The 26699-nt window shown below is 34.9% G+C and overlaps 3 protein-coding genes and 2 non-coding genes across 5 annotated transcripts; all 5 read left to right on the top strand.

Moving 5' to 3' along the window:
- Positions 1-3571: 3571 nt before the first annotated feature.
- On the top strand, positions 3572-6020 carry LOC135139327 (sodium-coupled monocarboxylate transporter 2-like). Its single transcript, XM_064069529.1, has 6 exons — positions 3572-4068; positions 4117-4617; positions 4664-4804; positions 4852-5341; positions 5389-5618; positions 5673-6020. The coding sequence occupies exons 1-6, from the start codon at positions 3845-3847 to the stop codon at positions 5953-5955; spliced, it is 1869 nt and encodes a 622-aa protein (XP_063925599.1). The 5' UTR covers positions 3572-3844; the 3' UTR covers positions 5956-6020.
- Positions 6021-6625: 605 nt separating this feature from the next.
- Trnas-aga (transfer RNA serine (anticodon AGA)) lies at positions 6626-6707 on the top strand. Its single transcript has one exon. It is a non-coding gene; the product is annotated as a tRNA-Ser (tRNA).
- A 1565-nt stretch (positions 6708-8272) lies between these two features.
- Positions 8273-8354, top strand: Trnas-aga (transfer RNA serine (anticodon AGA)). The gene has a single exon. It is a non-coding gene; the product is annotated as a tRNA-Ser (tRNA).
- Positions 8355-15695: 7341 nt separating this feature from the next.
- Positions 15696-18209, top strand: LOC135139241 (sodium-coupled monocarboxylate transporter 2-like). The gene is made up of 6 exons (XM_064069399.1): positions 15696-16096; positions 16149-16649; positions 16700-16840; positions 16886-17375; positions 17429-17661; positions 17720-18209. The coding sequence occupies exons 1-6, from the start codon at positions 15852-15854 to the stop codon at positions 17997-17999; spliced, it is 1890 nt and encodes a 629-aa protein (XP_063925469.1). The 5' UTR covers positions 15696-15851; the 3' UTR covers positions 18000-18209.
- A 3305-nt stretch (positions 18210-21514) lies between these two features.
- Positions 21515-23846, top strand: LOC135139240 (sodium-coupled monocarboxylate transporter 1-like). Its single transcript, XM_064069397.1, has 6 exons — positions 21515-21823; positions 21873-22373; positions 22430-22570; positions 22627-23116; positions 23166-23413; positions 23464-23846. Exons 1-6 carry the CDS (start codon positions 21579-21581, stop codon positions 23750-23752), a joined length of 1914 nt encoding a protein of 637 aa, XP_063925467.1. The 5' UTR covers positions 21515-21578; the 3' UTR covers positions 23753-23846.
- The last annotated feature ends 2853 nt before the right edge of the window (positions 23847-26699 follow it).

Below are 26699 nucleotides of genomic sequence, written 5' to 3'. Positions count from 1 at the left end.
TTCAACGTGACACCTCACCTCAGCACTGGCTTCTCACCCTATGAGATAATCTCAGGCAAAAATCCACCCAACCCCTTAACAAATCTCATCCAGCCTCTGCTTCCAGCCGTCGCGGCAAAACCCCTGCAACAAATCCGCATCGAGGCACTTTCAAACCTCCGCCGTGCCGCAAACCAACGAAAAAATTCCCAGAAAAATCGCTGCGACGTGTTCCAAGTGGGCGACTTTGTCCTGTTAAGGGAAAACCCGATTTCGGATGTGGCCAACAAAATTTATGCCAAATTTTCCCTCTTGTATTCTGGTCCATATGTCGTTTCAGACAGACCACATCCAAATGTCTATACCTTGAGAGATCCCGTCTCAGACTCCACCAAAGGCCGATATAACATCACTAACCTCAAGCTGTATTCTAGCCGCCAGTGACTCTGCCGCTTCCTACCAACAGGTACACAAGAAACGGGGGGGGGCGCATCCGAATCTCAACGGCCTACCATTTAAGTAAGCGTCTCCGCTCGTTGCGCTGATACTCCACTCCGAAGACGCTGGGGGACGTCTGTAGTAAGCCGTTTCGAACCAAATTTCCGCGCGCCAAACTTTTGGTAAGAAAAGGGATAGAAATGGAAAGAAACAAAAACCACTAAGAGGGAGGTGCGCAGAAGGGTGTGTTGGAGAAGGGTAAGTCGCGGCCATATTGACTTGGTCTTTCTTTCGAGTAAGACGTCAAGTTGGTGCTCTCTGCGTTTTCCAAGTGTCTGTGCGTTTTGTTTCCGTTTTCAGCGGTGATTCCTTTCAACGGAGTTCCATCCCCCTGACGAACCAGCGAACGTAAGATTTCTCTGCTCGATTTCGAACAGAGAGAGGCCTATTTCGGTGGTGAACACGTGTTTGGTTTGGAGATCCGAGAGGTATGTTTTCCACGTGATTCCGTGTGTGCTGGTGGAAGAAGCGGCGTTGCTTCTCGATGGTGACGGAGTAGGTGAGACGCGGGAACCACACCTGTGAGCTTCGCGGGCGTCACATACGCGAACGGACGCTACCAAAAATGGCGGCACTTCCGGATGACGCCATGGCCGATAATTTTCGTACTAATCTTTTCAACATAATTTCAATCCGTTTTAGTAGGGCCTTTCAGGGAATTACGTTAGCTAGGGCAGTTTTATTTAGCGAATGTTATGCGGAAAGTTGGATGGCAATTTTCGAGGTATTATTTTGCGTTGCATAATTTCAGCACGTGTGAGTAAAGTAAATTCAAACGTAATCTGAACAAATGCATCTTTAACAAAAATTAACGCTGAGAACGGCATTAGAAAATTAATAATATTAGAGTCTGGGGGACGGGGGATTTTTTTTCCTTTGTGTTAATAACATGGATTAATTAGGCACATCAATTTGGCTGACATTATAAGACCTAAGATATTTGAATGGCTTTTCCTCGATTTATTATCCGGTTGTTGTAAACTCGAATGCTGGAAAATTTCATGTAGTTTTTCAAATATTCAGCCGTTCAAAATAGAAAGAGAAAGTGGTAGGGTGCAGGTACGGGGTGTTGACCGGGGAATTTCAAGGGCAACCTTTGTGAATTTTTGTATTAGTCATTGGGGATTTGTTGTTGACCGAAAACTGTTGATGAATTTGAAAATGAATGTTATTGAAAGAAAGGTACAATTCAAATCGAATGTGCACCTACGATTACCTATATTTTATTTATTTTGCATATTTTATGTGTCGCATTTTTATGTGTTGTTCTGTTTATTTCGTATGTGTTTTTATTTATGTGTCTTTTGTTTGGGGATGTGTTGAAGGGAGGGGGGGTTTGTTTGTTTAATTCGGTCAACAACGTAACTTTGCCCAGATCATTTTAATGCAGTCGTAACTTCGTTGTTTAATGTCAGATAAATATTTCATTAAAATCATTGCCAAAATGTGAATAATTTAATCTCTTTCAAAAATTCTTGTTCTTTAAAGTTATTGATAAAAACATGAATAATTTCTCACTTCATTTTCTTTATTGCATAAGATTGTTGATCACACGTGCATAATTTAATCTCATTTCAATTTCTTTGTTATTTAAAACAAGTGTTGATGGAGTGTGGCCAATTAAATTACGCTTATTGCTTGTCTGAAATCCAAATACTCATTCTGATAACGCTAGTTAACTCGGGGGTCGTGTGGCGTGGACGCGGTGGCGTCGGCGTCTCCGTGCGAGTGTCTGCGGGTCTTGCTAGACTTCCGGCCCTAGCGGACTCGGAGTTTACACAGCTACTTGGACGCGGGAAACAGGAAGGTCAACCTATGTCAGGTGGGTGCGTAAGACCACGCACGTGAAGTGGTGAGGTAGGACTATGTGGACCTTCACGGGGAGTGTGGCCGTCGCCCTGCCCCCGCTGTGCGCCCCCCATTTTGTTTGTAGAGGCCACACTGCCATAATATCTGGAACGTTGCCATCCATTTACTTTCTGAGAGTTCCGCGACTTTTTATTTTGCTTTTTTTTTGTTGTACTTGTAAGGTTGCTAATATTTATTCTATGTTCTCAGGTTCGAGTGAAAATAAAGGTTTTTTTTTCTCTGAGGAATAAATTCTTTAAGCTCTTCTGGGGCCCTTGGCCAAGGTCTCTTGAGCTCTTATTGGATTTATTTTTCATAGTTTTTTTTTTCCAAATATAAGTTTTTTAAATCCGTCACTCTTCCCGCTCCGCAGTGCGCCAATTTGTATGAACGAACGCCTCCCGCCAGTTTTCAAAACACAATGTAGGGTCCCACTTTTGTAGACGATCACAGCCAAGGTCAAATTTTAAATTTTAGCGGGCTTTTTCAAATTTTGTTCAATGTCAAAAAAAAAGGCGGGAGGTTTGGGTTATTACAATTGGCATGTGTAAATGTCAGCATGGCTTAAATGTGTAAATTAGTCAATGAAGCTCCTTTTATTTTTATAGTGTAATACCCTTAAGTAAAATTATATGCGTAGGTGACTGCAGTAGTACGAACTTGAACATTTATTGCTGACTGTAATCTTTTTTGTGCGTGTTTTTAATTCTTTTAAACCGCTTAGTAAATTATGTTGATTTGGTTTTGCAAAATTTTTACGTATTGTACGCTTATTATTATTTATTATTAATAGTCGTAGACTCTAAGATACAGAACCTTTTTGTGTTTTTCTGTGTGCGTAGAAGTGGTTTGCTGAGTAACGAAACTGATATTAAAATTACTAATTTTTTAACAAACTACGTCAGCTACTGGTGCATTTACCTGTGTACAATCTCTAGAAAAAAGGAGCTGATTGACCCACTTAGACAATAGTAATTGAGTAACGATATAAAACATATCTATCGCCAAATTGATGTCAATTATCTTTCATAATTATAAATTGACTAGATAAATATAAGTATATGTATACTTCCACTGTCATTATAGTTCTTTTCTAAGTCATTTACAACTAATAAATTTCTTTTCTCAATTATTTTATATTTCTTATCAAAAGCATTCCATTGCGCAGTGTTCCATCGTACTTTCTCGTTAAACATAGTACACCGTTGTAAAATAATAAAGTGTCATTTAATTTTGTTATTACACATGTGTTTGTAAAATTATTTGTTCACAGATTTGTCAAACTTCAAAATTCTACTTAGTCACGACTTCGAATCGCACTTTTGTGTATTCGTTGTGTTAAAATTGATTAACGAAAAACTCAATCTAAACCAGAGAGTCATTGTTTCATAGCTTAGACAAATACTTAAACAAGATAAACTGAATAAACTTTTAACAAGTATTTAAACACATTATAGGCAACTACTCATTAGTTATCAACAATACTTCAATAAGGTCAGTTATTGACACAAATCTGGTGATGGAGTCAACGGTTAGCACAGTTCTCCCAGAAGTGGCTAAAACTGTGGCCCAAATGTCATTTTCCTGGTACGACTATCTGCTCTTCTCGATAATGCTGGGTCTGAGTGTTTTAATTGGCATCTACTTTGGGTGCTTTGGTACTAAGCAATCATCCGCGAACGAGTACCTTATGGGTGGCAAAAAAATGAAAGTTCTTCCGATTGCTGTTTCTTTAGTTGCAAGGTAGTACCAACTTTTATTCCACTATTATTATTTACAGATACATTTCAGTCACGTCTCAGGAGTCACCCTTCTGGCAGTACCTGCAGATATCTACAGATATGGCGCCGGTTACTGGTTATTTGTTCTATCTGTAGCGATGATTACACCATGCACAATGTTCATCTACCTTCCAGTTTTCTACAAGTTGCAAATTACAAGTACCTACGAGTACCTGGAGCGAAGATTCGATAGTACCAACCGACTTTTTGCCTCTTTCTTGTTCACACTGGGTCTTTTTTTGTATCTGCCGATAGTTATATACATTCCGGCACTGGCTTTCTCGGCAGCAACTGGAATTAGTGTTTACTACATTACACCACTAGTTTGTGGGGTCTGTATTTTTTACACCACACTTGGAGGACTGAAGGCGGTAGTTTGGACAGACACTCTTCAGTTCACCATCACTACAGGCGCCATCATCACCGTCGCTGTCATTGGAATTAAGTCCGGTGGTGGTTTTGCCGAAATTTTGGCAACAGCGTCGAAAGGCCACCGACTGGACATTTTCGAGTGAGTCTTCGACTCCTAAAGGACGCTAATCCTATTTCGATTGTAGTTTTAACCCAGATCCTACCCTACGAGACTCGTTCTGGATCGTCACTTTCGGTATAGGCGCCTTCTGGCTTTCAATTTTTGGGGTTCATCAAAGTTGCGTACAGAAGTTTATGTCGGTGTCTACGTTACGTGAAGCCAGATTGTAAGTTATTCTTAACAGTTGTACTTGAAGCAAGAGTTTCATTACAGATCTGTGATTTACTTCGCAATTGGTATTACGATAGTTTCATCCTTCAGCGTCTTCATTGGTCTTATAATGTACGCAAGGTACGAAAAGTGTGACCCTTTTACCATAGGATCGGTTCAAAAGAACGACCAGTTGCTGCCGTACTATATAATGGACGTAACATCTCACATTCCGGGACTCTCTGGTCTTTTCATCGCAGGAATTTTTTGCGCAGCTTTGAGTACTCTCTCAGCAAGCTTAAACTGTTTAGCGGGAACGCTATACGAAGATTTTGTTCTGAAAATCACTGGACCCATTAAGGATGACAAGAAAGCTGCTGTTATTTTGAAATTTATAGTAGTAGTGACTGGAGTCGCATGTACCGCTTTAGTGTATGTGGTGGAACGTCTTGGGGGTTTGTTGCCACTGGTTGTGAGTTTAGGTGGTGTTACTTTTGGTCCGTCTTTGGGGATGTTTACTTTGGGTGTACTATTCCCCAAAGCATCAAGCAAGGTAACGTGTATTAATTTAAGGAAAATTTAACATTGATTGTGTTGTAGGGTACCTTGTATGGTACCATTATTGGGTTGCTTTTCTCCGGTTGGATCACACTGATGGCGCAGTACTACAAGAGTCAAGGGATGATTGTTGATGTCCCTAAACCTATTTCCACCGAAGGTTGCTTAGCCAACATTACAATGCTTCCTCTGGTTACACATTCTGACTTCGGATTTTCGAATTTGACTGATTTAAATTATGACAATCTCACTACTCATCGGTATGACGAAATGTAAAGTACTCCTTTATTGTTTATTACATATTTTTATGTTTTTGTTTGTTTCAGGGACATCCGTGATGTTGAAAACAAGCCGTTCTTTTTATTTCGAGTGTCTTACTATTATTTCTCCCTCATGGGTACCGCTGCAACTATAATTTTTGGTTTACTATTTAGTTATTTGTTGAAAAACGACGATCCACCTGTACATCGCGACCTTCTTAGTCCGGTTATCTATTTCATGCTTCCCAATGAGAAGGTTCTAGCTGAGAAAAATCAGGATTACTATCATCTTGACAAGGCTTTGCATTTAGTTACAATTAATTCAGAGAAAGAAGATAAGATTGCTTGAATTGCCGTGGTATTTTGTGTATTTGAATGTGTTAATGATAATGAGACTGATGTAATTTGGATATTAAATTATTTTTTGTACTAATTGTGTTTATTTATTATCTCCACTTGGAACTGTTCTATGGAATGAAAAACCCATTAAAAAACTTCATTTTGTCGAATTTCTATTACCAAATTCTTAAAAGATTATAGGCCACCAAAAAGAAGAGAATGTCAAAATTCCCCAATTCTTAGACGTCCCAAAAACGCTTTTTATTTCTAGACCAGATTTTATTCCTTTACCAGAGCAATTGGACACACAAAAAAGATGATTGAAAATCATTGAGAATTTCCCAAAAACTTAAAAAAAATCTACATTTATTTCTCAATGTATTCTGTATACCTATAGTGTGAGCACATGAATAAAAAATTCAAAAATAAAAAAAAATGACCTTATTTAAACTCTTTCTTTGGGCAAGAAACAATTACTTATAAGAAGCAACCAAATAAAAATCACAAAAAGAGATCGTAGTCATAGGAAAATAGCTAAAAATCCATTTAAATTTCCAAAGTTTGGACAACATAAAAATGTGCAAAATATTCCTCTTTTTGTTAAAACTTAGTCTAAGGGTAGAAGTAGGTCACGATAATAATAATAATAACAATTTTTGGTTCATTAACTGGTTCAACAAGCAGTCGTGGCCGAGCGGTTAAGGCGTCTGACTAGAAATCAGATTCCCTCTGGGAGCGTAGGTTCGAATCCTACCGACTGCGATAACTTTTTATCGGCCAGAGTTAATACGAGGTAAGCAACGCCTCATGGAGTCAAGATTTGGATGTGAATAACGAAGCTCAGATCGCCCGTCACTTTGAATAAGAAATCTCGGATTTTTTTTATTTTTGGATATTCTACATTGGATATCAACTTTCTGTTCATTTACTTCTTTACTACTTTTCATTTAAAGATCTTTATTTTTAGTTTTGTGTTCCAAATATTTTTGTAGCTCTTTTCTTAACATCGAGAGAATATGTGTTGTTTGTTTCTTAATTATTATATTTCTTAGAATTATAATTATTATACTTATCTTACTTATATTTAATTTTTTTTATCTTGAGCAAAATTCTTGTAATTATTGTTACGTTGTACGGACGAATAAAACCGACGTGGGTAAAACTCAACAATTTATTTCTTACTAACTAAAATTTACATGACTAATTATTACAGAGATTATTAAACAATTCCGGCGCAACTTCTCTTGACTCAACTATCTGAATAATAATCGTTCCCGAAGGCGGCCTCTATTTAAATCCATACTTCGGCGATCGAGGTATTTCTCGAATTGGGTATTCGAGATTTCCGCTTCCAGGCCTTTCTTTAGTGAACGCCGCTTCGACCGTTTTCTGGACGGCGCAATCGAGACTTCCAGTGGCCCGCTCGAGGCTTGTCTTTATGCGAACGTATGGGTTTATTTCGAAACATTATTATTTACTGGTATTATTTCTATCGTAGACTTGTAGACGATTTGTGGATAAACTAGACAAAAAGAAGCCTTATTATTTTCTGGTGTAAAAAAAGATTTTGATAAAATTTGAGATTTTTTTTGATTTCTGAATTATTTTTTTCACGTAATCAAAATTTGTTGGGCCAAAAATGAAAATAAGCTTTTTGGATCCTCCAAGAAAGTTGAAAATATTCTCTAGAAAGGAAGTACCTATCGTCGTGAACTGTCTAAAAATCATGGTATTTTGACCATTTTCATGGATTTTGCAATAGAAAAAAAAGTTGTTTTTAATTAAAAAATGAAATCTTCAGACATACTCGTGCTCAATTGTTAATAATTTAGGGAATGCTTGGAATTTGAGGCTTTATTTTTTGTGATGTTTATTCAAAGAAATAGTGCCCAAATATAAGAAAATATTTATGTTTTTGAGACATTTTCATTGATTTCCATTTCATGTGCTCATTTATTGTGGTCCAGAAATAAAATGTCCTTTTAAAGAATACCAAAACGAGAGATTTTAATAGGATTTTAGACCTTTTTGATAATCTGTCAAGTTTTTTTTACTATATTTTACATGTGCTCATCTTTCAGTGCTGTAGGGGATATTTGGCGCCACTAAAGATGAAGATATTTAAAAAAAAAATGCAGACTTTATTTTCTGTTATTTTTGAAACGTTTTTTCCATATGCCCGATTGTCGTGGTCTAGAAATTAATAAAAATAAGGAATATTTTGGGTTTTTGAAACACTTTCAACAATTTCTAATGGTTTTAAAATAGGTAGGTCACGATAATAATAATAAGAAGAAGAATTTTTAGCACATTAACTGGTTCAACAAGCAGTCGTGGCCGAGCGGTTAAGGCGTCTGACTAGAAATCAGATTCCCTCTGGGAGCGTAGGTTCGAATCCTACCGACTGCGATAACTTTTTATCGACGTATCGTTAATACGAGTTCAACAACACCACATGAAGTCAAGGTTTGTATGTGACCGACGATGATCAGACCGCCCGTCACTTTGAATAAGAAATCCGGGCTTGTTTTTGAAATTTTGGATAGTTATATCAACTTTTCTGTTTACTTATTTAGGTACTACTTTTCATTTAAAGACTTTTATTTTTAGTTTTATGTTTTCCAAATATTTTTGTAGCTCTTTCCTTTTAACATCGAGAGAGTATTTGATGGAGTAACCATGTGTTTATTGTTTCTTAATTATTAGGAGTATATTTTAGTATTTTGAGCATTTTTCAACGATTTTGCGTTAGAAAAAAATGTTTTTAATTCAAAAAGGAGATCTTCCCACATATTCGTGCTCAACTTTTAATAATAATTTAGGAAATATTTGGGGTGTCTAAATTTAAAGGTATTTTTAAGAATTTAAGGCTTAATTTTTTGTGATGTTTATTCAATGAACGATCTCTCCATCTGTCAAAGTGTAGAAGTAAATTCTCATTTTTGAGTACCCAAATATAAGAAAATATTTACGTTTTTGCCATATTTTCACTGATTTCCATTTCATGGGCTCAATTACTCTGGTCCAGAAATAAAATGTTATTTTAAAGTATCCCAAGATGAGAGATTTTAATAGGATTTTAGGCCTTTTTGATAAACTGTCAACTTTTTTTCACTATATTTTGCATGTGCTCAACTTTCAGTGATCTAGGGGATATTTGGCGTTACTAAAGATGAAGATATTTAAAAAAAGTGGGACTTTATTTTCTGTGATTTTTGAAATTATTTTTCCGATTATTTTGGTTAAAAAATTAGTAAAAATATGGAATATTTTCGGTTTTTGGGACATTTTCAACAATTTTCAATGATTTTTCAGATGTTTCAAAAATAAAATTTTATTTTAGAGTGTCTCAGGATGAAAGATTTTAATAGTGTTTTAGGCTTTTTCGGTAATTTTTCAATAGAAATGTTAATAAATAAAAAAAAGTTTTGTTTTAATTGTTATAAAACAGGTTTTTTTTGTTTTAAAACATCAGACGTGTAAAAACACCGTTTTAATATTAATATATATTTTTTAATTAACTTTTTCAGATGTTTTATGTGAATGTTAGTTTTTGTATGAAAGAGCAGAAATTGTGAAATTTTAGAACAGTGTATAAATTAACCAAATATATTTATTTTTTATAAATTTCTTTAATGAATAATATTACCAATTCCAATGCTGACAACTGCAGCATAAAATACAAATTTAAAACCATACCATAAAACATATAGTGGCGGCCAAAATAAAGTAGAACACCTCTTGAAAGGATTTTTTCAAACAATTTTGTTGTGTAAACTGAACTCAGTTGAATAGGTATTCATTGAAAATGATATTTAAACGTCAAAAAAATTTGTTCCACTGGGGAATGAAAAGTGATCTACTTTATTTTGGTCACCACTATATCACCAAAATTATTTGCTCTGATCTGTATACAAAATTTAATAATAATAATATTAATAATAATAATAATAATAAAGTTAATAATGCTACAACAACAATTTGTTTTGCACAGGTCAAAAAAAAATACATATTCACATATAGTATTACAAGTACACACTCAATGACATCACTTGAATTTAAAAGACAAATATTCTTCATACGAATAAAATGCATTCTTAATCAACAAACGTTTTAAAGTATCTTTAAATACATGTTTGAGCATGTTGTTAAAGTGTTCATTGTCGTCCAAGTAGTTCAAATTCAAACACAAAGTTCTGGAAATTTTAATTATTATTATTTTTTTTGGGACGTTTAAGGAAGTCTTTACTCTATTAAATAATAATTACTTGGTAAGTTATAGGAAAAAGTATATTTTAAGTACTTATTTAATTAAAACTGTTACATGTTTATAGCAACAAAAAAGACACCAAACTCCGTTTGGTAAAAAACGGTTTTTAACATCTCCATTTCTCCACCGTATTGTTCAAATGTCCCGTTTTTAGTAGCATATACAGAGATCAAAATATTTTATTATCAACAGAGTCCTCCATCTTCCGTGTCGAACTTTATTCAGATGTGTAAAAATGAAATTTTGAAGGTCTTCAGGCTCTTTTGATGTATTTTGAAACAATTTTTCTACGTCTCCAATGGCCGTGCTCTTATTCAAATATTTTAGAAATGTTTTGGGCTAAATTTCAGTAATTTTTAAGATTTTTTTTTTATATCTTTTTATATCTGTTCAATGGTAGTCTATGGTCTTTTGAGAAAATAAAGATTTTTTCTTGTTTTAAATCGATTCTGAAAGTTCTGTTGTTTTGCACTTCAAAATACTTTTTTTCTGTTTCCTCTCATTTCTGATTTTCAAATTTTTCTGCAAAGTTTTTAGTTGAGAGTTTTCCAATTTTTTCGGTTTGTTCTCAACTGGAATTATTTTAGAATGTCGCTTAATTTTTGTTATTCAAGCATACTGCCTTAGGAACAACTTTTGATCGATTTCCTCACTTATGATGCCATCAAGATTTTTTTACATACAAAAACGATACATAGTTGACCTTATTTGATTTGATCCAGAAACGGCACTTTTTGTCGATAAACCATTGACCTCTTCTATAATCCCCATCATTTTCTGTCGGCTAATTTGACCTGTCTTAGGACCCCATTATTTTTTATCAACCAATTAATTTGACTTGTCTTTGAAACCAATCTTTCTGTTTGTTTTTAAAGTGATTGTTTTAAAGTACTAAATATTTAAAACTCGTAGTGTAATCTTGTCATATTGAGAAGAATTTTGCATTACCTACCGTGATCGTTGGTGTGCTCTTAGTGCGATATTAGTGAAACAAAGGTTTTGAGTTATTAGATATTGTTATCATCTGCGTAAGTGTAATACCCGTCTTGAGAATGTTAATAAGCTGATATTGATCGTACATTCGATATTAGTAACCTCTCTGTGTTTTCTTTGCATACGACGCGACGCCTTGAGTTTTTAAGCCAGAGATAAACAAAATTTTTATTTCGACGATATTAGTAACGAACATCCTCTGTCCTCACTTTTGTACATCCCTCCCGTGGCCTACCTTGTTTGTCTTAAAGTCAGTCACCATAAAAGGCCCTTTGGTGCGAAAATCTGTGCCCTTGTTACTTCCTTATTATTTCTCAAGATGAATACATGTATTAATTGTAACGGCTCTATTAAAACTACCACAACCACCATCAACTGTGATGGTTGTAGAGGTATACTACATATGTCCTGTGTGGGCCTGAGCGATAAAGAGGTAAAATGGACCAGATCTAACTCCAAAAATATAAAAGTAGTGTGCAATACTTGTAATTCAAATGTTTGTCTATTTAAAGATCTTAAAACTCTTATTACTTCACTGGAAGAACAGTTTAGTAAATCCATTGCTCAACTGAAGGATGATTTCCAAACACAACTTAATGACCTAAAGAACACTATTACTAATGGTACACCACGTTTAGAAAAATTCGACTTTGAAGACGTAATACAGGAAATTACTGAACGGCAAAAAAGGAAATATAACATCATAGTGTTTGGGGCTGCCGAACATGCAGCTAACTTAACTAAGGAGCAGCGCCAAGAAGAGGATAAAGCAATTATTTGTGACATTCTTAACGAAACTATTCCTTCTGTGCAAACTACAGACCTGGTTCCCAAGCGTTTAGGTCGTTTTTCTGATTTAAATCCACGTCCTAGGCCAATAAAAGTTACGTTGAGCAACGAATCCGATGTTCAAAGAATTATTCGAAACGCTAAGAAATTAAAAGGTAATGACAAGTTTAAAGATATGTCTGTGTCACTTGATAGAACCCCACGCCAGTTAGCATATTATAAAAAAGTTAAGCAGGAGTTAACTGAAAGAACAAACCGAGGTGAAACCAATTTAAGAATTCGGTACATTAATGATGTACCCAAAATTATCTCCTCTTCACCTTTAAACTAACCCGCTCACCCAATTGCACCAATTTTTACACCTGTTTGTACCAAAATGTTAGGGGGCTACGTACCAAAATCAGTGATTGCTATCGGTATATGTTAACGTCTAGTGTTGACCTAATTGCTCTTACTGAAACATGGTTATCTGATGATATCGCCAGCAGTGAATTATTTCCTCATAATTATTATTCCGTATACAGACATGACAGAAACTTCAATGCCATTGGAGTATCTAAAGGTGGAGGAGTACTTCTGGCAGTCAATAATATATATATATCTTCGTCTTTAAATGTACCTAACCTTATCAATATAGTACCAGCCATCGATTTATTGGGAGTTTCGATAATATACACCAATAACAAAAAATTGAACATTTTTGTTGTTTACATACCCCCATTTGTCTCTTTCAACGATTTTGTGCTTTTCTTTGACATGTTTAGTAATTTCTATAAAGACTCTGATTGTGACACAGTAGTTTTAGGGGATTTCAATGTTTCGTCATACAACAGTGATTCGGATAACAGATATACTGCTATATTAAATAATTATGCAAGTTTTTCCAGTTTTTATCAATATAACACAGTTCTAAATTCCAATAATCGTATCCTAGATTTAGTCTTCGCCAATATAACTTGTAGTGTAACCAAATCTGATTGCCCGATAGTGTCTGAAGACAAACATCATCCTACCCTTGATATTTCTTTCTCAACTTCGGATAATTCTTTTAAAAATTTTGAATTTTGTAGCAATATACAAAATTTTAACTTTAGTAAAGCTAATTTTGTACTTCTTTATAAACTCATTCTATCTACAAAATGGGATCATATGTATGAACTTCACAACGTTGATACCGCATGTGATAAGTTTTATGAAATTCTTAATAACTTATTTGAAATTGCTGTTCCGAAATACAAGTGCAGTAAAAATAAACGTTCTTATCCTCCATGGTTTGATATGGAAATCATTAGTTGCTTACGTAGTAAATCAATTTATCTTAAAAAATTGAAAAAATATGGCACTAACCACTACCGTAACATGTTTAATCAATATCGCTCTAGAACGAAAACACTGATAAATAAGAGATTTCGCCTATACATTAATAACATGCAAGCTACATTGTCAACTGATCCAAAGAAATTTTGGAGCTTCATTCAACAAAAAAAGGGTCGCAGCCGAATTCCTGGAATTATGCACTACAAGGATACCACACTACAAACACCAACTGATATTGTTAATGGATTTAGTCACTTCTTTAAATCAGTCTATACGTCTGCTAGTACAATACCTCCTGATAATATTACAGCAGATATTGACCACGATATTACTGTGGCTATATCTAATATCACTAGTGATGAAGTTTATCAAGCACTTAAACGATCCAAGAACAGTTTTACATCTGGAGCAGATGGACTTCCAAGTTTTCTTTCAAGAGACTGTGCTACTGTACTGACTGAACCCTTAAGACATCTGTTTAATCCTATTATTAGTAGTGAACAATTGCCATCAATTTGGAAGAAATCAGTTATATGTCCTGTCCATAAAAAAGGAGCTCTATCAAAGATAGAAAATTACCGTCCGATAGCGCTACTCTGCAACTTCGTGAAAGTTTTCGAGTCTATCTTACATAATAGAATATATACAGCCATCAAACATACCATCTCACCTGAACAACATGGCTTCATGCAAAATCGGTCCGCCATAACAAATTTATTATGCATTACTCAAGACCTCGCTGAGACGATTGATGACAATGGACAGATGGATGTGATATATACTAACATTCAGAAGGCGTTTGATACAATTAATCATCAGCTGCTCCTTAACAAAATGCGCCTCTTGGGTTTTTCTGATTCATTATTAGGCCTATTTCAATCATATTTAATGAATCGTCAGCATTGTGTGAGATATCGCAATTGTATATCTAACTCATTCGTTCCAACGTCTGGAGTGCCGCAGGGTTCGAATCTTGGCCCTTTGTTGTTTCTAATATTTATCAATGACCTGCCGGCAAATATTTCATGCAATAAACTGTTGTTTGCTGATGACTTAAAGTTGTATCATAGAATTTACTCTGTTAATGACTGCCTAGCTCTACAACAGAATGCAAATGTTCTTTCTTTCTGGTGTCGGACAAATCTACTACAACTAAGCGAACCCAAATGTTACGCTATGTCATATACTAAGCAGAAATGTCCTATTATTTACTCCTATAAAATTAATGATTACACTATCAGTCGAACGGATTCCTTTAAGGACTTAGGTGTAACATTTGATAATCAACTTACATTTATGCCACATGTGAATGATGTAGTTGAAAGATCACTGAAGACTTTAGGATTTATTCATCGTTCCTGTAAAGATTTCACCAAGATTGAACCATTAATAATGTTATTTGTTGCTCTTGTGCGCTCTAAATTAGAATATGGCGCTTTAATATGGTCACCTATATATAACATACATATCGATCACTTGGAATCAGTACAAAGACGCTTCCTAAAATTTATTTGCTATAAATTAGATGGAGTCTATCCTGAAAGGGGCATCAGTGAAATTAATTTGTTAACTAGATTCCTTCTTAATTCGCTACGAGTACGCAGGTTAACGCAGAGTATTACTTTTTTATTTAAGCTCCTACATAACAAAATTGACTGTACTCATATAATTAGCAAAATTTGCTACACTGTTCCAAGAATTAATGCACGATATAAAATCTGTTTTCATCTGGATACTTGTAGAACTAATGCACTAGCTAGATCGCCTATTTTTGTCATGTGTAATACATTTAATGGTATATCTCATTTGTGTGATATTAATTTTGATAACGTTAATGTTATAAAACAAAAAATTTTTGAGGTTTATGGAATTTAATTATTTTATTTTATTTGTGTAAAAGGTAGGTTTTTAAAATGGGATTTAATATTAAGTTATTTTCTGTAATTGGGTGATAACACCTGTAGAAAATAAATATCATTATTATTATTATTATTATTATTAAAAGAAAATGGCACTTTTACACAAATATTTTTCACAATATTAATCAAAAGAGTTTCTTACTCTTTTCCGTCATACAGTCCGTTCTTCGAGTCACTTTTATTACTCTGTAGCAGTGCAAACTTTAATCATACAATGTCATTTTCTTAATGCCGTTTCACACATTTACGACATTGCATTTTTCCATTTACATTTGATCCTTTCGTCCTTTTAATTCAATCTGACTTTGGCCTTATTTTATGTTCCAATTATTTTATTTTAACAATTAACATTTGCATAAACGGAAAAGATGAATAAAAGTAAGTTTGCATACAGCTTATCTTTTTTTATCAGAGAAAATCTTTCTAATGTCACATCTTGTTAATGTGTCGTTAAACAAACTCCATTAGTAGCAACGTATTTAAAAATGCATGCAAAACGGTGGCCTTTAAGTTAAAAATCCATTCAGGGTTAAAAAAGATAACCTGGGTAAACTTCTGCTTGCTACTTAAAGTCGTGCGAAAGCAAGATTGTAGCGACTTGTAGTACTAACTTCAAACATGACGTCTCCAGACCAGATGGGTGCAGAAATTGCAACAAAAGTGTTACCAAATGTGCTGGAAAACGTGGCACAGTTATCCTTCTCGTGGTACGACTACATATTTTTCTTTGTTATGTTAGGTGTTAGTGCGTTAATTGGAGTTTATTTTGGCTGCTTCGGTACTAAACAATCTTCAGCGGACGAGTACCTCATGGGTAATAAGAACATGAAGGTTTTCCCTATTTCTGTGTCGCTAGTCGCTAGGTGAGTTTTAAAGAATTACTAAATTTTTGTTTGTATTATATTTATGTTTTAGTCATGTGTCTGGAGTCACCCTTCTGGCTCTTCCAGCTGATGTTTATATATACGGAGCTAGCTTTTGGCTCTTCGTTCCCGCACTTGTAATTGTTGGAACGTGTACCATGTATGTATACCTTCCAGTGTTTTATAAATTACAAATTACTAGTACTTACGAGTACTTGGAACGAAGATTCGATAGTACCAACAGGATGTTTGCGTCCTTTTTGTTTTCAATCGGTCTCTTCTTGTATCTACCAGTAGTTATTTATCTTCCGGCTTTGGCACTATCAGCAACCACAGGAATCAATCTTCACTACATAACCCCACTTGTGTGTGGTGTTTGCATTTTTTATACAACTTTAGGAGGATTGAAAGCGGTAGTTTGGACCGACACTATACAATTCACAGTTACCACAGGAGCTGTATTCACGGTTGTAGTGATTGGAATTAGGACAGCAGGAGGTTTTGGATCCATTTGGTCAACAGCTCTGGAAGGACATCGCCTAGATATTTTAGAGTACGTTTCGACTATTTAAGTAAATTAAATACAAACATTTTGTTTCTCAGTTTTGATCTGGATCCTACAAAACGCGACACTTTCTGGAGCATTACCGCTGGTGTGTTGTCATGGTGGCTCTCAATGGCTGGAATCCACCAAAGTTGTGTCCAAAAATTCCTCTCCTTGCCCACTTTTCGCGAAGCAAAACTGTAGGTTCAAATTAAAAAAAAAACATTTCTAACGTCAAATTTCAGGTCCTTGCTTTACTTTATGCTTGGTGTCGCAGTCGTCTGTTCCTTCAGCATTTTCACAGGTTTGATAATGTTCGCAAGATATGCAAACTGTGATCCTTTATCGATTGGAGCGGTGAAAAAGCACGACCAACTTCTCCCATTCTATATTATGGACGTAGCGTCTCATATTCCAGGTCTTTCTGGACTTTTCATCGCTGGGATTTTTTGTGCCGCTTTGAGCACATTGTCAGCTAGTTTAAATTGTCTAGCAGGAACGATGTTTGAAGACTTTATTTTAAAAGTGACAGGGCCTATTAAAAATGAAAGGACAACGACTTACATTCTTAAGTTTTTGGTGCTGATAACTGGAATAGTTTGTACTTTGTTGGTGTTTGTGGTGGAACATCTGGGAGGAATTTTACCACTGGTTGTAAGCTTGGCAAGTGTAACTTCTGCACCTTTGTTAGGGCTGTTCACGCTTGGTGTTTTATTTCCGAAAGTGTCCAGTAGAGTAAGTGACAGTTTGACTAAGATTTACAGTATCCATATTTTTTTATAATGTAGGGTGCTTTTTATGGCTCCATTGTTGGTCTTCTTTTCTCTTCGTGGATTGTAGTGATGGCTCAGTATTATAAAGCAAATGGAATGATTCCAGATGTTCACAAACCGGTGTCGATTGAAGGATGTTACGATGTTATTAATTCAACAGAGAATTTCCCTCCAACTCTCGAAAATTTTACGACAGTCGACTTTTTAGCTGATCAAAGCGAAGAGTTTTTTTATGATTATTCCAGCAGGTCAGAAGTCTCATAAGTTTTACTCTAGTTGTATATTAATTTATTTTATTTTTTTCAGTGAGGAATATAAAGACGATGAACCTTTTATTTTGTTCAGAATTTCGCACTATTACTACGGTCTGTTGGGAACATCTGTAACTATTATTTGTGGTTTACTATTCACTTATATGTTAGGGAATGACGATCCACCCGTACACCGAGATCTTCTAAGTCCTGTCATTTATTTCTTACTTTCTGACAAGGAAGTGGAAAACTGTCCAACGAAAGAATACTACAAACTGGACAAAGCTTCGCATTATGTTCTTATGAAGGAAGAACTACAGAAGATAAAACGTTGAAATTTTAGTGTAATTTATCAATAGTATGCAAAATGTTATTTCTGGACCAGGCGCATGTAAAAAATCATTGAAAAACGGCTAAAAATGGCATGAAATTAAAAATGGTTAAAAACGGTTAAATTCGAGCAAAACTATATATTTTAAAAGCCACCAGAGAGCTTATAAAATACCTTGTTTTTAAACACCTCAGAATGGCTTTTTACTTCTGGATCAGGGTATACATTTTTGTGTACTACTTTTATCAAATTTGTAAGACTGAGAAAAAATAAATTATTGTAGAACTTTAGAACTGTATTTGTTCTTTTATTTCATTGCACCAAAATTTTCAAATCGGCGAAAACGAGTGCACAACTCCAAGTTTTGAAAAGCGCCCCTAAATCAAAATGCGAAATATGGAGGGCAAAATTTTTATCCAGTCCAGCTTTCGAAAATGAAACCAAATGTTACAAATATTTGAACTTCACAAATTTAAATACGCAAAGAAAAAGAGTGTGTCATTAAAATAACTAGATGGTAATACGCAAGTTATAACGATCGAATGATATTAATTTAACGCATGATAATTTCCAAGGTTCTTTCTTTCAAAATGAATCAACGATTAAGAATAATTTAAATACACTATTATAAAATCTGAGGTGAGAAGTTATGATCCGTGGACAATTTAATTAAAAACTTCCACTATTGATATTTTCTGCAAAGTGTTTTTGTGTCAACATGATTCCAATCCAATCATATTAGAACCATGAAAATTAAAAATCGCAACATAAACTGTGAATTTGTAAATAATGAAACAAAATAACGAAATAATTAAAGTTTTTCAATATCTCTTAATTAACTGATTTTACACCAATTACGCTAGTTGGAGGGGGACCGTGGCGTCGAATGAGATTTATTTTGTTTAAGCAGTTGCTCTTTTATGACATTACAAAAACCTTCAGATCCTTTTTAAAAAGTACCTACTCTGCAATTAATGCCAAATACAAAAGTGACGCAATAAGACAAAAAAACTGTAGATGTAATTTTGGTAAAATCAGCTGGAATATTTAAAATTTGCTTTTAATCTCTAGCTCGTGTAAAAAAAAATTAACCGATCTGAACACCTTTGCCCATTTTCATTCCTAAGTTTCTTGTGAAAATCTTTCTATAATTTACTTACATCATACATAATACTTTGCGGAAGATGAAAAAGATGTCAACTGGAATGAATTAAAAATGTTTATAAATGAAAGTACATACGATAAACCCAATAAGACAATGTAAATATTTTTTTTTAGATTTAGCTTGTGTTTATGTTTGCAGTGATATAAAAATGCAAATAATAATAATCCTAATTGCTGTGGGGTGCAAAAACGCCAAAAATCAGCTGGCAATTCATCAAAAACCTCTCGAACTTCCAAAGAAATTAGTACATGTATCTAGCGATTTAGATTCAAACTACAAATATAAAATTTGGTCTTTACTTAATTATAGAGTGTGGCAGCAAATTTAGCAGGCGACTAAAATTATTATTAATTACGCTACAATAGCGCAAAACTTCTGAATATTATTACATATCCCTATTTCATTATTATTAAATATAGCCGGCGCAACATTAATCTATTCTCAAATTTTCAAAAAAAAATAGGGTGATTCGTTCTTGATTTGATCAATAAAGAAATTTTTTTTTCTCTTTTATGCTGACATAAAATCTGATGTTCCACTTTGGATTTTTTTACGAAAATCTGGATGTATAGTGTGAAAAATCAACGGCATTCATAAACCACAACTATAGGAGTAGGTTATAATGTAAAATATAAAAGGCGGGGACGTCATCGAAAATACATAAAAAAATTGAAAACAGTTGATTTATTAGTTTCGGAGATTACCTATCTAATGAAAATTGACAGAGACGAGAACTGACGGCAGACGACACATGCCAGGTAGAAACGGGAGACCTATCTTTTCGTTCTCAACGGGTTATGAAACGTCAAGAAAATATGAAATACTTCCTCAGCTTACACCCGCTAAGTAGACAGATACAAAATCAAGAAAAATTGCTATTGATTGTCAAACTTTGGTACAACAGAAATAAAATTCAAATATGTAGTATGATAAACTTTCTCTGATTTAGTTTTCAGGATTTAGTTATAGTTTTGGAAATTTTATTCTACCCTATAAAATTTTATTGACAATAACGAGATGGACAGTAAAAAAATGGTAAGAAATATTTAAGGCTCACACCAGTTCACCCGAATTTGTCGGAGAACATTTGCAGGTAGTTGTCCTCGTAAAATAATGCTCATTTTCGTTCCTGTTCGGACCTGGATTATTCTGCTTTCTAACATCTGGGGATTACCGACACGCAACAACTTTAAGTTGTAAATATTTCTTGCCATTGTACTACTGTCCGTCTCGTTATTGTCAATAAAATTTTATAGGGTAGAATGATATTTCCAAAACTATACCTCCTTGAAAATTTCTGAACAACCACAAAAATTTCTATGAACTTCACCTTTTGGATTACAAATATTTTTAGTACTTTTTAGCACTACGGAGCTACATTTTTGTCTTGCAGTACCTACATATTTCGAAATACCACATTATTAGTAAACAATATTTTAAAGTAGAAACTTTCTTGAAACAACTGTAACATGATATGAAAACACAACATGAAACACCAGTTTCTGTATTGTTGCATTTATAATTCATAAAATGTAGATGTTCAGTCAGCTCGAGATGTTTTCGTTAAAAAATAACAGAAAACTCAGGCTTTAGAACAACATTTTTCATGCAGAAATATCAAACGACGAAGGTGACGTTTTGTTCCTTTATTATCTAGGACTGATAATTAAAAATAAATATTTACCCTTTCATTGTTATCGTACTTCTTTCTAAGTCGTTTACAACTAATAAATTTCCTTTTTTTATATTTTTATTTGTGTCTTATCACACGTGTTAAGAGTTGCATTACACTGCATAATTTTCTGTTTATGAATTTGCAATTTTTTCCGTGATATATGTTTTGCTCAATCATGATTATAAGCAGATGATAATTCTGTTTCATTTATAACAAGTTATAGCCTAACCAGGTACGTATAAGTACTAACACGAAATTATTGGGAATCTTTGAAGAATACGTGACTCGATTCGAATTTCATTAAAATCAAATGCTGTCAAAACTAGTGATAGAGTGAGTACTCAGATTCGATAGTACCTAGGAATTTTTGCGTCCTTCCTCTTGCCAATAATTACACATATTTCAACATTATTACTTCATCAGCAACTGGAACTAATTTGCACCATATTTAAAGTTCTATCGAACTTTAGTCAACATCTCTAAAGCACCACCACTTTTACTTTTTATTTGTTAAAATTTTAGATTTTGCTGCTTTGCGACTTCCTTACTAAAACCTGTTTTATGTCACTCCTTATTAACGTATTATAATTAGTAGAAACCTATTTACATAGAGAATGATAATTGCCAGTCATTAATTTAAAACTTATATTCATCTTAAAGAAAGATAAGCTAAATAAACTCTCGTTCAGTACATAAAGACGTGTGGAGAAAAATCGCAACTATTCGCGCCAGCTACTGAAAAAATGACATCTCCAGACTCCACTCCTGTAGAAACTGTAGCTACAGTTTTACCAAACGTGTTGAAAAATGCAGTGCAATTATCCTTTTCGTGGTACGACTATACACTTTTCGGAATAATGTTAGGTGTTAGTGCGCTAATCGGAATCTATTTCGGCTGCTTCGGTACTAAACAATCATCAGCTGATGAGTACCTTATGGGTAATAAGAAAATGAAAGTTTTCCCAATTTCCGTGTCTCTAATTGCTAGGTAAGTTTTAAAAAGTGCCTACTCTTTGCTGAACTTGTATGTATTTTAGTCACGTATCTGGTGTCACCCTTCTGGCGCTTCCAGCTGATGTCTATTTATATGGGGCTAGCTTTTGGCTCTTTATTCCCGCACTTATAGTCGTTTCAATAGGTACTATGTATATATACCTTCCCGTGTTTTATAAATTGCAAATTACTAGTACCTACGAGTATTTGGAAAGAAGATTCGATAGTACTAACAGGATGTTTGCGTCCTTATTGTTTGCAATTGGGCTGTTCTTGTTTTTACCAGTAGTTATTTACCTACCGGCTTTGGCACTAGCAGCATCTACAGGAATCAACATTCACTACATTACACCACTAGTGTGTGGCGTTTGCATTTTTTACACAACTTTAGGAGGATTGAAAGCGGTCGTTTGGACTGACACTATACAGTTCATTGTTACCTCAGGGGCAATAATCACTGTTGCAGTGATTGGAATTAAGACAGCAGGTGGTTTCGCACCCATTTGGTCTGCAGCTCTGGAAGGACATCGTCTAGACATTTTCGAGTATGTTCCGACTGCCTAAGTAATTAAAAAAAAAATAATCAAAATTGTTTTCATAGTTTTGATCCAGATCCTACAAAACGTGATTCTTTCTGGGCAGTAACCCTTGGTGTGGCCGCATTTTGGCTGTCAATGGTTGGAATCCATCAAAGCTGTGTCCAAAAATTCCTCTCTCTTCCGACTTTCCGAGAAGCGAAATTGTACGTCTAATCGAAACTTAGATATGTAAAAGCTCATTTTTAATTCGTAATTTCAGGTCCTTGATTTTTTTCTGTCTTGGTATCACAGTTGTCAGTTCATTCAGTATTTTCACTGGATTGATGATATACGCAAGATACGCAGACTGTGATCCTCTATCCACTGGAGCAGTGAAAAAGCACGATCAACTTCTCCCGTACTACATAATGGACGTGGCGTCCCATATTCCAGGACTTACTGGTCTTTTTACAGCGGGAATTTTTTGTGCCGCTTTGAGCACATTGTCGGCGTGTTTAAACTGTTTAGCAGGGACCATGTTTGAAGATTTTATCATCAAAATAACAGGACCTATTAAAAATGAAAAAACCGCAGCTTACATTTTGAAATTTTTGGTACTGATAACAGGAGTCATTTGTACTTTGCTGGTTTTTGTGGTAGAGCGGCTTGGAGGAATTTTACCTCTGGTTATAAGTTTGGGGGGTATAACAGCTGGACCTTTGTTGGGTCTGTTCACACTTGGTATTTTGTTTCCAAAAGTGTCGAGCAGAGTGAGTATATAACAATAATTGACGACTAAACGTAATCTGTTTAATTCAGGGTGCTTTCTATGGCTCCGTTGTTAGTCTTCTTTTTTGTGGCTGGGTTGTGGTAATGGCTCAGTATTATAAAGCCCAAGGTCTAATTCCGGATATTCACAAACCAGTATCAACTGAAGGGTGTTCTGTTATCACCAATTCTTCAACAACTTTGTTTCCACGTTTTGAAAACTTCACATCAGAACTAGCGACCCACTCTGATTTCATTGCTAACCACACTCAGGAATTTCTTGGTGTTTTTTCCAACAGGTGAGAATCCTACACTTCTGGTGTACTCATACATAATTTTGTTTTTTCAGTAAGAAGCACCAGGATCAGAAACCGTTTTTCTTGTTTAGAATTTCGCACTACTATTATTGTCCACTGGGAACATTTTTAACGATAATTTTCGGTGTACTAGTCACTTATGTGTTAGGAAATAACGATCCTCCGGTCCATCGGGATCTGCTAAGCCCAATTATTTACTCTTTTCTTTCTGATGAGGAACAACAAAATGACAAAATGAAGGAGTACCACAGGCTGGATAAAGCTTTACATCTTGTGTCAGTGAATTCTGAGAAGGAAGAAATGGAAAAGATAAAATCGTAAACTCTTGTAATATTTATAAGACTGAAAATAAAATAAATTAAATTAAATGTTTCTAAAGGAATAATAAAAATAACAGAATTTATTGTTTCCCTTATTTTATAGTATCATTACTCTGTTACGTTACAATTCAAGTAAATATTTCATTAAGATAATCCAAATAATCTTTTAACTTCACTACCTTTTTAAAAATGAAACAAAGAAAGCATAGATAATAGTAATTCATCCGAATAAAGATTGTGAGTGAAATGTCTTGTATATACTTTATTTAAATTAAAATTATAGCCTTGTCAATTTTATACACACGGGAAGTCCCATGTCCATTTGTTCTCTCTAATCATGCAGAATTTTTTCCTAGTCTTAGTTACGAATGAGTGGTGCACGAGCCATCATCTCTTCCTGTCTCGTTCAAGTTACCTTTCTCACCTTCCGAAGCGGCTCTTCACAGGTCTTGGACCTAAGGGAAACTTTTTGTGACGGTCACCGGCAAAAACTTGAACTTCAAAATAACATGAGTATTTTACATTGTCCAATTATTCTTTCCTAAATCGTGTGCTACTAATAAAGTGCGATTTATAAACTTGCTGTTGACGTTTAAGTTCCCCTTACAGTTTCTGAAAATTGTCATTTATAAACTCCGTTGCCAAGTTGATAGTAACTTTGATGTTCAACTTTTGCCATATTTAAAGGGGTTGTAGAAGAAAAGTAGAGGATATAAGTTGATTACCACAAAAATTTACCATTTTAAACATGTTTTCAGTTTTTTATTGTCGAAATAAGTCTACACATTTTAAGAAAAAAAGGCAAATTGTAGCTCCGCCCAGCCGCCCTATCCCAATTGCGATGATTTTTTTTTATTCATCGTGAGGCAAGGGAGCGGAGCTTAACTGCAAAATTCTTATTTCTCTACGAGGAATTAAAAATATGTTTTTGACTATCGTTTTGTTCAGAGGATACTGTGTGTATTAAGGCAAAATTAAAGCCCGCCCCAATCTCAATTCTCAATTGTGATGAATTTTTCAGTCGTTGTCAGATCGAGTTGCAAGATCTATATTTGTCTACTAGAATTTACCATTTTAAACATGTTTTTAGTTTCTTGTTATGAAAAAACGACTACGTACATTAAGAAAAAAGACAAAATATAAGTCCCGCCCACCCGCCCTATCTCCATTGTGATTATTTTTTTTTAATCGTCGAGAGTCAAAGGAGTAGAATTTAATTGCAAAATCGTTATTATTTCTCTACAAGAAATTACCATGTAAGACATGTTTTTGAGTATCGTGTTATCTGAAAAATACTGTGTATTTCAAGAAAAAAATTAGGACGAATAAGGACGAAAAGGACGAAAAAGGACGAAAAAAGACGAAAAAGGACGAAAAAAGACGAAAAAGGATAATTAGGACGAGAAAGGACGAAAGAGGACCAAAAGGGACGAAAAAGGACGAAAGAGGACGAAAGGGACGAAAAAGGACGAAAAGGACGACCAATAAAGTATTGATTGACTTGTGTAAACTGTAAGGACGAAAAGGACGGAAAATGACGAAAAAGACGAAAAAGGACGAAGAAGGACGAAAAGGACGACAAAGGACGACAAAGGATAATAAGGATGGAAAAGGACGAAAAAGGATAATAAGGACGAAAAGGACGAAAGGACGATTAAGGACGAAAAGGACGAAAATGGACGAAAAATACGAAAATGACGAAAAAGGACGAAAAAGGACGAACAAGGACGAAAAGGACGAAAAAGGATAAGAAGGACGAAAAACGTCGAAATGGACGAAAAAATACGAAAAGGACGAAAATGGATATTAAGGACGGAAAAGGACGAAAAGGACGAAAAGGACGAAAAAAGACTAGAAAGGACAAACAGGACGAAAAAGGACGAAAAGGACGAACAGGACGAAAAAGGACGATAAGGACGAAAAAGTATAATAAGAACGAAAAAGGATAATAAGGACGGAAAAGGATGTAAGGACGAAAAGGACGAAAATGGACAAAAAGGACGAAAAAGGACGAATAGGACGAAAAAGAACGAATAGAACGAAAAAGGACGAACAAGAATGAAAAAGGATAACAAGGACGAAAATGGACTAAGAGGACGAAAAAGGACAATACGGACAAAGAAGGACGAAACAGACGAAAAAGGATGAAAAGGTTAAAAAAGACGAAAAGTACGAAAAAGGACCAAAAGGACGAATATGGACGGAAAAAGACCAAAAAGGACGAAAAGGACGAAAATGGACGAAAAGGACGAAAAAGGAAGAAAAACGACGAAGAGCACGAAGAAGGACGAAAAAGGATAACAAGGACGAAAAAGGACGAAAAAGGACGAAAAGGACAAAAATGGACCAAAAGGGACGAAAAGGACGAAGAAGGACGAATACGAACGAGAAAGTACGAAAAAGGATAATAAGAACGAAAAAGGATAATAAGGACGAAAAGGACGACAAAGGCCGAAAAAGTAGAAAAGAAGAAGAAACGGACGACAAAGGACGAAAAAGGATGAAAAAGGACGAAAAAGGATAATAAGGGCGAAAAAGGACAAAAAGGACGATCAGGGCGAAAAAGCACGAAAAAGACGAAAAAGGACCAAAAGAACGAAACAAGACGAAAAAGACGATAAGGACGAAGAAGGACGAAAAGCACGAAAAAGGACCCAGAGGACGAAAAAGGACGAAAAAGGACGAAAATGACGAAATGGACGAAATGGACGAAAAAGGACGAAAAGGACGGAAAAGTATGAAAAAGACGAAATAGAACGAAAACGACGAAAAAGGACGAAAAAGACGAAAATGGACTGAAAGAACGAAAAAGAACGAAAAGGACGAAAAAGAACGTAAAGGACGAAAAACGACGAAAAGGACGAAAAAGGATAACAAGGACGAAACAGGACGAAAAGGTCGAAAAGAACGAAAAGGGACGAAAAAGGACGAAAAGGACGAAAAAGAAC

Source organism: Zophobas morio, unplaced genomic scaffold (assembly GCF_036711695.1).
Source record: "Zophobas morio isolate AGI-343-1 ecotype UQ-CSIRO unplaced genomic scaffold, CSIRO_AGI_Zmor_V1 ptg000031l, whole genome shotgun sequence".
NCBI lineage: Eukaryota > Metazoa > Arthropoda > Insecta > Coleoptera > Tenebrionidae > Zophobas > Zophobas morio.
The sequence above is the reverse complement of the archived record's forward strand: the minus strand, read 5'-3'. Positions and strand labels throughout refer to the sequence as shown.

Excerpts from the sequence above, each read along its gene's own strand:
- LOC135139327 (XM_064069529.1), top strand. The coding sequence starts at position 3,845 with ATGGAGTCAACGGTTAGCACAGTTCTCCCAGAAGTGGCTAAAACTGTG. Across the intron at positions 4,618-4,663 it reads CACCGACTGGACATTTTCGA|TTTTAACCCAGATCCTACCC; the intron begins GTGAGTCTTCGA and ends TTTCGATTGTAG. Across the intron at positions 4,805-4,851 it reads ACGTTACGTGAAGCCAGATT|ATCTGTGATTTACTTCGCAA; the intron begins GTAAGTTATTCT and ends GTTTCATTACAG.
- LOC135139241 (XM_064069399.1), top strand. The coding sequence starts at position 15,852 with ATGACGTCTCCAGACCAGATGGGTGCAGAAATTGCAACAAAAGTGTTA. Across the intron at positions 16,841-16,885 it reads ACTTTTCGCGAAGCAAAACT|GTCCTTGCTTTACTTTATGC; the intron begins GTAGGTTCAAAT and ends GTCAAATTTCAG. Across the intron at positions 17,376-17,428 it reads TTCCGAAAGTGTCCAGTAGA|GGTGCTTTTTATGGCTCCAT; the intron begins GTAAGTGACAGT and ends TTTATAATGTAG.
- LOC135139240 (XM_064069397.1), top strand. The coding sequence starts at position 21,579 with ATGACATCTCCAGACTCCACTCCTGTAGAAACTGTAGCTACAGTTTTA. Across the intron at positions 21,824-21,872 it reads TCCGTGTCTCTAATTGCTAG|TCACGTATCTGGTGTCACCC; the intron begins GTAAGTTTTAAA and ends TATGTATTTTAG. Across the intron at positions 23,117-23,165 it reads TTCCAAAAGTGTCGAGCAGA|GGTGCTTTCTATGGCTCCGT; the intron begins GTGAGTATATAA and ends TGTTTAATTCAG.